Source organism: Pteropus vampyrus, unplaced genomic scaffold (genome assembly GCF_000151845.1).
Source record: "Pteropus vampyrus isolate Shadow unplaced genomic scaffold, Pvam_2.0 Scaffold283, whole genome shotgun sequence".
Lineage (NCBI taxonomy): Eukaryota > Metazoa > Chordata > Mammalia > Chiroptera > Pteropodidae > Pteropus > Pteropus vampyrus.
Window position 1 is genome coordinate 131501 of NW_011889064.1, and position 9534 is coordinate 141034.

At 36.8% G+C, this 9534-nt stretch overlaps 2 protein-coding genes across 4 annotated transcripts in view; both read left to right on the plus strand.

Annotated features, from left to right (window-relative positions):
• Positions 1-5645, plus strand: part of SMCO3 (single-pass membrane protein with coiled-coil domains 3) — a 7920-nt gene extending 2275 nt beyond the window's left edge. The window contains exon 2 of the mRNA XM_011375975.2: positions 4305-5645. Coding sequence (XP_011374277.1) covers positions 4321-4998 — 678 coding nt within the window. The 5' untranslated portion in view covers positions 4305-4320 and the 3' untranslated portion in view covers positions 4999-5645. The remainder of the gene's footprint in view (positions 1-4304) is intronic.
• A 1675-nt stretch (positions 5646-7320) lies between these two features.
• The window catches only part of WBP11 (WW domain binding protein 11), a 14324-nt gene continuing 12110 nt past the window's right edge, over positions 7321-9534 (plus strand). The window contains exons 1-3 of one of the 3 annotated variants that reach the window (XM_011375976.2): positions 7321-7479; positions 8672-8805; positions 9280-9311. In XM_011375976.2, the coding sequence (XP_011374278.1) occupies positions 8742-8805; positions 9280-9311 (96 nt within the window). In that variant the 5' untranslated portion in view covers positions 7321-7479; positions 8672-8741. The remainder of the gene's footprint in view (positions 7480-8671; positions 8806-9279; positions 9312-9534) is intronic. The other 2 variants (XM_011375978.2, XM_011375977.2) reach the window with 2 other exon arrangements.

Consider the following 9534-nt stretch of genomic DNA (forward strand, 5'->3'; position numbering starts at 1 on the left):
CCTGCTGGCTAGAAATTCTCCATCAGGCTGTCCCAGGGTTCTTTAGAATCTATTTCATGAGCCACTACAATAAAATACGCAAATAACAGCACAAACTCCGCAGTACAGAAGTGGATGGTAACGGACCAGAGTGAATTTTACACTGATAGGGAGCACCATTATGTGAAAACGAATCGTGTAAAAGTTCACATTTACCATACATAATGTGCAGGTAATCAGATCACTTAGTTATGTGCTGGTGCCAATCTTTAAAAGTCATTTTTAAAATGCCTTTAAAATGATTTTTTAAAGATTAAACTTTAAAGTCAATATTTAAAAGGTCATCCCTGAAAAGTTAATAAGATAGAGGAAAGAATATGGTCCAGAACAACTTTTAAGAGCAGTACTATATACTGTTAATCAGACATCGCTTTGGCATGCCTACGTAATGAGTAGGCTCCTTAGGAAGGGTGACTCCCATTAATTGAAAGGCTTTTGTTTTGCTGAGTGAAGTAAGCAATTCGAGAATCAGAATTAAATTGTCCTAGGCAACAGAAGAAACGCTGCACATTACCAACTGTGATTTTCCGTGTGGCTGATAACTTGTATAAATGTCAAGCACATATTTAAGAGTAATAAACTAAAAGAGTGCAAATTATTAACCCTCCCTAGGTAACTGAATGTCTCCATAAGGACCCAGTGTCAATAGATATTAAAGTGTAGGTTGTTTAAAACTTGAATTTGCACAAATCAAACACCGCCTCTCTCGATAATTTTGAATGACATATTACTTTCAACTTGACATGTAATTTTAAATGTCTTAACTTCTTAACTAGATTAGAAATTCCATGTAAGCAAGGGCCATGACTTTTCATTTCTGTGTGCTCTACAAAGCCTAGCATACTTATACTAGAAAGGCACTCACCATTCCATTAGATAAATTGTTACTAAATTATTAAATTGCTTCTTTCGCCAGGCTCTTCAAATTTCATCTGTCCAAGAAATTATTCATTAGTTTCACCTTAAAGCCCCACCTCTCCTCTACCTAATTCTCTAGCGTTTATCTCACTGTTGGGATAGAAGTAACCTTGAACTCTATTCAGTACTGGAGCAGGTATAGTAGCAGGGCTGCTGACGATATTTGCACAAGGAACCCTCCCAAAGCCCTTTCCTAAGGAAGAAAGCTAGGAAGGTAAGCTGACTCAGAAAAATAAAAGTCTTTTTTCATTAGATGTGAAAACTAATTCTGAGCACATCATGACATCTTTTATGCAAACTTGTTATTGGCACAAAATTATAGATTGATGTCTGAATCATCTGGGTATAAAAGGGCTTGAATATGTAAAGAAAATGTTATTTTTATAGTTGAAAAAGTAATATGTCTGATTTCTGGTAAGATTTTTTGTTTTCATGAATTAGCTACTATCTTCTTTTACTGTCTGTTGTTTGCTCAGTTAGCTATTAGATTATTACCATTTTCTTTATTAATAATGAGTCTTTAGAAATTCATACTTTGTTTTTCTTGAATTTCTCTCAACTTGCTTTCTTTTAATATGGTAATCTTTATTAGTCAACATTTTATATGACTTTTTTCCATGGGTTTCCATATAGATATTTATTTGAAATTATCCATTTTCTTCTAGCTATTTTATTAGATTTTTTTACATGTCATGCTGAGAGCATTAACTTTTAACTCCTCAAACTAGCCCATTATTCCAGGATCACTTGATAGATAGATAGATAGATAGATAGATAGATAGATAGATAGATAGATAGATGAATAGACAGATAGATATACATCCACATGTTTTTATATATGGCTACATATGTTTATATATTAAATCGAATGTATAGAAGGATCTGCTTGGAAGACTATTTTGTTGCATGATTCTATTTTCACCTGTACAATAGTGGTGAAAATTGTGTTTTTATAGTGTTTCAATATTTGAGGAGGAAAAAGTTCCATCATTACTTTTCCTGAAGAAATAAGTAGTTTCACCTATTTGGTGTTTCAGATATATTTTATGATTAATTTGTCAAATCATGTTAAAACAGTGAATTAGTTGAGAAAGAACTGATCACTTGGAAGTACTGAACCTCCTATCCAGGAAGAAGTTTCAATTCTCCACTTGTTTATCTTGAAGTAAATAGAACCATATACTTTTTCTGGAAGTTATGCCTTCTTATAATGGCATATGATAGCTGCCAGAGATATTTTCCACTTTTTCAAAGTAAGACTCCTCTCACCCAAATATCTGAATAAGGATCTAGTTGGTGATCTGAATTCAAAGTCAGAAACTGGAGTGTTCGTTTCATGGTAAGATCTGAAAACTAGAATCCAAAAAAAGAAAAAAGTTTAATGGAAAATTCCTAAAAGAAAAAAGAGAAATCAAAGTCCAATTTGTGGTTATCAAATTGCAGTTTGCAACCCAATATTGTTTGGGGAATATCTAACAAATACTCAACAATTTCTTTAAATGGAATTAAGATATTTTCTAAGTAGTCTTGGGGAAATTTGTGGGGTTTGTGTGTGTGTGTGTGTGGTGTGTGTGTGTGTGTGTGTGTGTGTGTGTGTGTGTGTAGTGGATCTGAATCAAAGATAAAAATGAATTTCTGACCATAATAAAGTTTATTCCACCAGAGGTACCATGAATTTTTCTAAATGTAACAGCATAAATGATTGTTCCTAATCCATTTTTTAAAATGTTCCCCTCTCCATTTCCAAATTATATCTTTATGATTTGGAGGATAGGCTATTTTCATGTTTACTTTCTTGAGAGAAAAATACCTTCACTCCTTTATCTTATGCTTCTCAGTTTCCCTAGATCTAGGCTAAGAACCATGGTTCTAAAATAGATAGAGCCCCAATTAATCACGATACTGTTTACTCAGAGAATGTGCCAGATCCCACACAGATATAGAGAACTTTGTTTTTTCTTCCTTTTCTCTTAAGAGTTTAAACAAAAAATAAAAGAGCCAGGTAAATAGTAAGCCTACTCAGGGTGAGCACAGTAAGGATAATGTTACTCAATGTGCTTGATTCTAACTATGGAGCACATTGAGTAACATTATCCTTACTGTGCTCAAGCTTTCACTCAAATAAACTCAGAACATGCTTATTTTTTCTTCTCTGCGTGGTACTTTGAGCCAGAAATGCAAACATAAGAAGGCTCCTACCAGGCTTATTTTATTCATTCTTTAGTGTATTCCTGCTACTACTTCTGTGGAATGGCATTTTCTTCTTTCCGATGCTAACTCTAACGTATCTTAATAATAGCCAAGTGCAATACAGACCATTCTAAATGATTCAATTTATAAGCTTTACAAATGGAGAATCAGAGTCATAATTACACTTTGCCCTGCACCATGCCCACTTTCTCCTCAAGCGAGATTTTAATCCAAGGAACTTTGACTATATATTCTTATCACAAGGATTTTTTTGTTAAGATTCTAATGTTATATTCACCTTTAAATGTCCCTTAGTTTTAGAGCAGCGGTCCCCAAACTTTTTGGCACCAGGGACCAATACTCCTATGAGAATCTAATGTCCGATGATCTGAGATGGAGCTGAGGCAGTGATGCTAGCTAGCACTGGAGGGCGGCTACAAATACAGATGAAGCTTCGCTTGCTAGCCCACCGCTGACTTCCTGCTGTGCGGCCCAGTTCCTAACAGACCACGGACCGGTACTGGTCCGCAGCTCAGGAATTGGGGACCCCTGGTTTAGAGTAGAAATAATTTACCTGTAAAGATATATAAACTGATTTGAATATTGTAAATTAAAATAACAGAATATTCAAACAAAATTATATATTAATAGCTCTGTAAACTCAGAGATCTTAATATTCTTCTGGCCCTACCAATTTAACTCCAAATATCAGAGAAATCAATCTGGTAGATCTATTCAGTGTGATGACTAGAGGTTAGAGAAATAAAAGAACATTGGTTATCAAGAGCTAAGCATTCCAAACTCCAGTCTATTTCAAATGTTATTAAACATTACTTGGAAATAATCATGTTTATTTATTAATAATGAGATGCTTGAGAAACACAAATAATTTCTTATTTAGGACCTCCCCATCACAAAATGTAATGCCTTAATTAACATGTCAATAGGTTGTATTCTGTTACCCACACTTCCACACACTGACTCAAAGTTTCATAAAAATAATTGTTTTGAAGAACCTGTTGAGTTTTCTGAGGAATTACTTACATAGCATATTGCAACTTTTCTGTTCATAAAGTAAAAGATTTCCTGATCAAATCTATGCAGACAGCAGATACTTTTCAAAATTTTTAGTGAAAATTTACCATTTTATTTTTCAGATATCATATTCGAAATATGGCTCATAGTGACTTCCTCTACCCAGATAACCCAAGGAGACGGGAAGAAGTAAACCGTCTTCACCATCAGCTCCTTGATTGCTTATCTGACAGCTTCAATGCCACCAATAAGCTGATTGGGGTTTTAAATATGCATTTGGGGTGCAAGCTGGCCTCTATTGAAATGAAAAGAGATGGGACCATCAAAGAAAACTGTGATATCATCATCCAAGCTGTGATGCAAATCCAAAAGGAATTGCAAAAGGTTGATGAAGCACTAAAAGATAAACTAGAGCCAACCCTTTATAGAAAACTTCAAGATATTCAGGAAAGGGAAACAGAGAAAATTGCAATAGTACAAAAGGTTATTTCAGTCATCCTAGGAGAAGCTACTTCTGCAGCCAGTGCAGTGGCTGTTAAACTCGTGGGCTCAAATATCACAACTGGCATAATTAACAAGTTGGTCACTGTGTTAGCTCAAATTGGTGCTTCTCTCCTTGGTAGTATAGGAGTTGCTGTTCTTGGCCTTGGCATAGATATGATCTTCCGTGCCATCCTGGGAGCAGTGGAGAAAACGCAGCTTCAAGCAGCCATCAAAAGTTATGAAAAGCATCTGGTGGAATTCAAGTCAGCCTCAGAAAAATATCACCATGCCATTACCGAAGTCACCAACACAGTGAAACACCAAATGAAATAAACAGCCACTTTATTTGCCACTGGAATATTTTCCGCTTCTCTCAATAAGTGTTTTGTTTCTTTGATTAGGTTCATTTCCCATAAACTTCCAAGGTAAACATAAATATTGTAAACAAATTGGAAAAAGGAATTAGATATGCTAAAACTAAGACGACTCTAGAGTTTTGCATCAACAATGAATGCCTAGATAAGTTGGTGCTAGATTCTGTGAGATGAAAGATTATATCCCAGGATGTCTTCTCACTCTGCTCTACCAGGACATTAGAGTAAATGCTATGGGAGGGAAGCATATATTGGGGTTACCTTTTCCTTTTCTAATTCCCAGTTGCAATTCTTAAAAATGCAGAGACTTTCATTTCTACTTCAGACATCATTTAGTTCTAAGGGGACATACTTAGTAACTTCCACCTGCGAACAAACCCTAGGCCTTCGAATTGAATAGAAAAACTACCATAGTTTTGACCATCAGTATAAATCCAATTTTTCGTAAACTGGAAGAGATTGAAATACGGTTTTTAACAATTTACTTCAACGATGAAAGGAGGCAGTGGTTCTGTCAACTTCTACGAATTACACACAATAATATGGATGGATTTATAAAAGATAAAAGTTAAAACTAAAAAAATAAAGGTTTGTTTCTAAAATTGCGATTAACCCTAACCAGCTGTGGTGCAATGATTAAATCTCTCTCAAGTGAATGTTTGAACACTCTGGAAAATTCAAAAAACAAACAAGCAAATCTCAGCTTTACATGCATAAAATGTATCTAGGATACAGGAGAGGAAGTGGCTACTCTTTTAAGTATTTGTCACTTAGAGGAAAGTCAAAATTTATTAGAAATAATATTTCTTTTCAGAAAAAAAGAAATTTCATTTTCAATACTAGCAGACAGGAGGCTGTTGTATTGTATACAAAGCTTTAGGTGGCCCATTTCATTAATTACCTAATTTCAGGAAAATTCAGAGGCTATAGAAGCCTAATGGTTCAGTTGAAATTCTGCAGATGCAAGTGTTTTGTTTCCTAAATCTTGCACCAACTAATAACTCCACATTGAGACTCTTAGATTCCATTTATAAAATTATTAAAACTGTTGATGCAAGAATGTTATAGTTAATTCTTGAAACTTAAAAAGCTGAGCATATCTCAACAATTAAAAGCTAGATATTTTAACTTTTCAATTGTAATCATTTTCTTTTTCTGTCATTGCTTTATAAAATTCGTTGCAAAAGATCACAATTTAGTTCACCTTCAAAATGAAATATTTTTATTACCTGATTTATAAGCTTTAAACAAGATCTTTTTATTGCTTTCTGGGACTCAAAATACAGTCTAAAACCAAATTAAGAATTTCCTAAGACAAAGTTTAGTTTAGGTAAGGGATCAGTCTTAAACAGTTAAGTGCACATTTAACAATTCTGCTAAAAATACGCATTTCCATTGTATTTTGAAATATTGATAATCGATAGTAAGAATTGGCCTATATCTAACATATTTTCCTATAAAGGATATTCAGATTAAGATGAGGGGAGGACGGGACAAGCGTGTCAAGAGCAGAACTTTATTTAACATTACCTTCAAGGAGAAGAAAGAAGTCTTAGAGAAATGGCGGATAGGAGAGAGGAACGACGAAAACTAGAGCTAAGGGAATAATCCCCTATCCATAGTAACATTATACAGGATTTTGGGCTGGAGAAAAGAGAAGCCAATATAAACTAGCCAGTCGCAATTTTAAAACTGACAAGACGTCAATCCCCCCACCTCATATTTAAAAATCTAATCCCGTAGTTTAGCAATCTGGGATTCTAGTACGGGCACTGACTCGCTCCACAAACGTTGTCTATAAAGTAATGAACTTCCGGACGGACATGACGCTAGCAAAGCGCATCAAACACAGTAGCAAGTATCATTCGGGGATTAGGTTTCAAACACACGCTCCCAAAAGATCGCACCAGTTTAAGTCATGAAAAAAAAAATTTCAGAAAATTAACACAATTCCGGCAGCCCCAAATCGAGAAACACACCACGCTACATCGAAAGCACCGGCGTTGCGCGGCAAAATAAATGAAGCTCCCGGATATTAAGTTAGAATACCTCCCGCCCAAGAGGCAGTCCGTCTTTTCATCAGCCAATCAAATATCTGATGTTTTCTTATTTCTATTGGTCTACACAAATGTCAATCAATTTCCTGGGTAATGAGGGCGGGCTTAGTCGATAACAAACCAATCCGGTACTGTATTGGAGCGGAAAACACTCTGGTCCTGGAGTTCGTAGTTAATCTCTATGGTTCCAGGGCGGAGAAACGCTGAGGTTGTCGGCCCCCCAGGGATAGGAAGTGACGTAGGAATGGCGGAGGGGCGCGAGGTTTCAAGATGGCGGTTGCTGGGTAGCTGACCGGGAGGCAGAGGTGAAGGCCCCTACTAAGTAAAGGAGGCCTAAAGTCGTCCCCTCGTTGCTTTTCGTAGTCCCAGAGCCCAGCAGAAGTGTAAGTGTGCGGAATTCTTCCAATTGGATTCTTAATCTTTTCCCTCCCTTGCTGAGGCCCGCGCTGTTGCCTCGGAGACATCAGGCCCCTCTGCCCTGCTCTTCCTTTCCGCGGTTGGGGTCTCCCGGCTAGCAGGCTAGGGGATCCCCGAGGTGGGGGCGGAGCGGCGATCAGCGGTTCCGGGTCGGTTAGCGCCGCCTCCTGTTTGTGCACGTTGACTTGTAGATAGCCTTAGGTCTGATGTTGGTACCTCGAGTCAGGGTCAACCGTCGCTATGGTTTCAGCGGTTGCTGCTGCTGTTGCCTTTGGTGGCTCTGGGTTCCGTCCCATTGGAGCTTTGGCTGTTTAGAGTTTCCCCGCCACGGTTTTGTGGCTCGATTTCTCTCTTGCCTCCGCTCCAAGACAAGATAGTAGTTTGCGCAGACTGAGGCTCTTTCATTCTGTAAAAATATTCTGTTTCAGTTTGGGGAAAGTGAGTCAAAATAAGAACCTGAGAGTAATTCAGAGAGGAAAGCCAAAAAGATGCGGGCAGTCAAAGATATGAGAGCTTGTATTTATACTAATTTTGCTTGCTTCCGCCTTCTCCCCCACTCCCAGTTTTTCTAAGAAGGAAATCTTTGACAGGGTCAATTAGTTGCCCTTGGAACGGCTTTGAAACATTTAGCAGAAGTCAGGGCTGTTGAACACTTGCTGGAAGAGGTGAATTAGCTAATAAACTTGTCTGATAAAAATCTTCATAAAGAAGGAAAAGTATAATTATATGGTCAAAATTTTACCTCAGGCCTATAACTTCCCTAGTAAAAGATTTATCTTTGCGTTGATCAAGCCCTGTCCCTCCCCCGTGTGTGTGTGTGTGTGTGTGTGTGTGTGTGTGAGAGAGAGAGAGAGAGAGAGAGAGAACGAGAGAGAACGAGAACTTGGTTAACACACTTTTAAAATGGCTCTTTTTCACACCCCTCAGGTTAATGATCCTCGGGGGAGCACATAATCTTGTTAACTGTCTGCTAGCCCAGTCAGAGAGATTTCCCTGCCTTGCTTTTTCCCACCTTAATGTAATCTTCCTTAGAGTCCATCCTTATTTCTAAAGCTTTAAAAAGAACTACAAAACTCATTCTCCGGAACACTTTTGAGATTTTGCAAGTTCACAGTTTGGCTCAATAATCTATAATAAATTCATACAAATTTTCTACAGGTTTGGACATTATTATGTTGACGCAGAATTTTTTTTTTTAATGAGCAAGTGAATCATACAGATTGTCAACATGGGACGAAGATCTACATCATCCACCAAGAGTGGGAAATTTATGAACCCCACAGACCAAGCCCGTAAGTTTCCATTAACGTGGAAGAGTAAAGAAGACTGGTAAAAATTACAAGTAATTGGAAATCTATTTCATGATGTCCTAATTACAAGATCATCAGTGCTCAGAGTCACTTGTATAAAGTTATCCAGTGTTCTTGTGGGCATGTTATTAAAACTTTAAACCTGCAAAAAAAATTTGTGCCCATATTACTAATTTGTTTGACTTGCAAAGTAGAATTGTCTTAAAGCTTCTTTTGATAAGCATTTTTTTTCTTCCAGTTCCTAGTTATTTCTTAAGAAACTTAAAACAAAAATTTCTCATGACATTTTTGGTTGACAAAATTAGAAGAATGTTACTGGCATCTAGTAGGTGGAGGCCAAGAATGTTGCTAAATGTCCTACAGTGTAAAGGACAGCCTCTCACAATAAGAATTATCTCTGTTGAGAAACTACTAGAATAATGTTCAAGATTTGAAAGTTTTATTTTCTCTCTCTAGGAAAAGAAGCCCGGAAGAGAGAACTAAAGAAGGTATGATTTCAGATGCATCAAATTAGCTATAGTCTTGTTTGGCACATCTTAACATTTGGAATTGGTGGATTTCAAAATAATATTTCCAGTTATTTGCCAAACCATGAAATTTACTAAACCAGAATACCATATAGATGCTTCTTGACTTACGATGGCGTTAAGTTCCAAAAATCCCATTGTAAGCTGAAAACACATTAAGTTGAAAATATGTTTAATACACCTA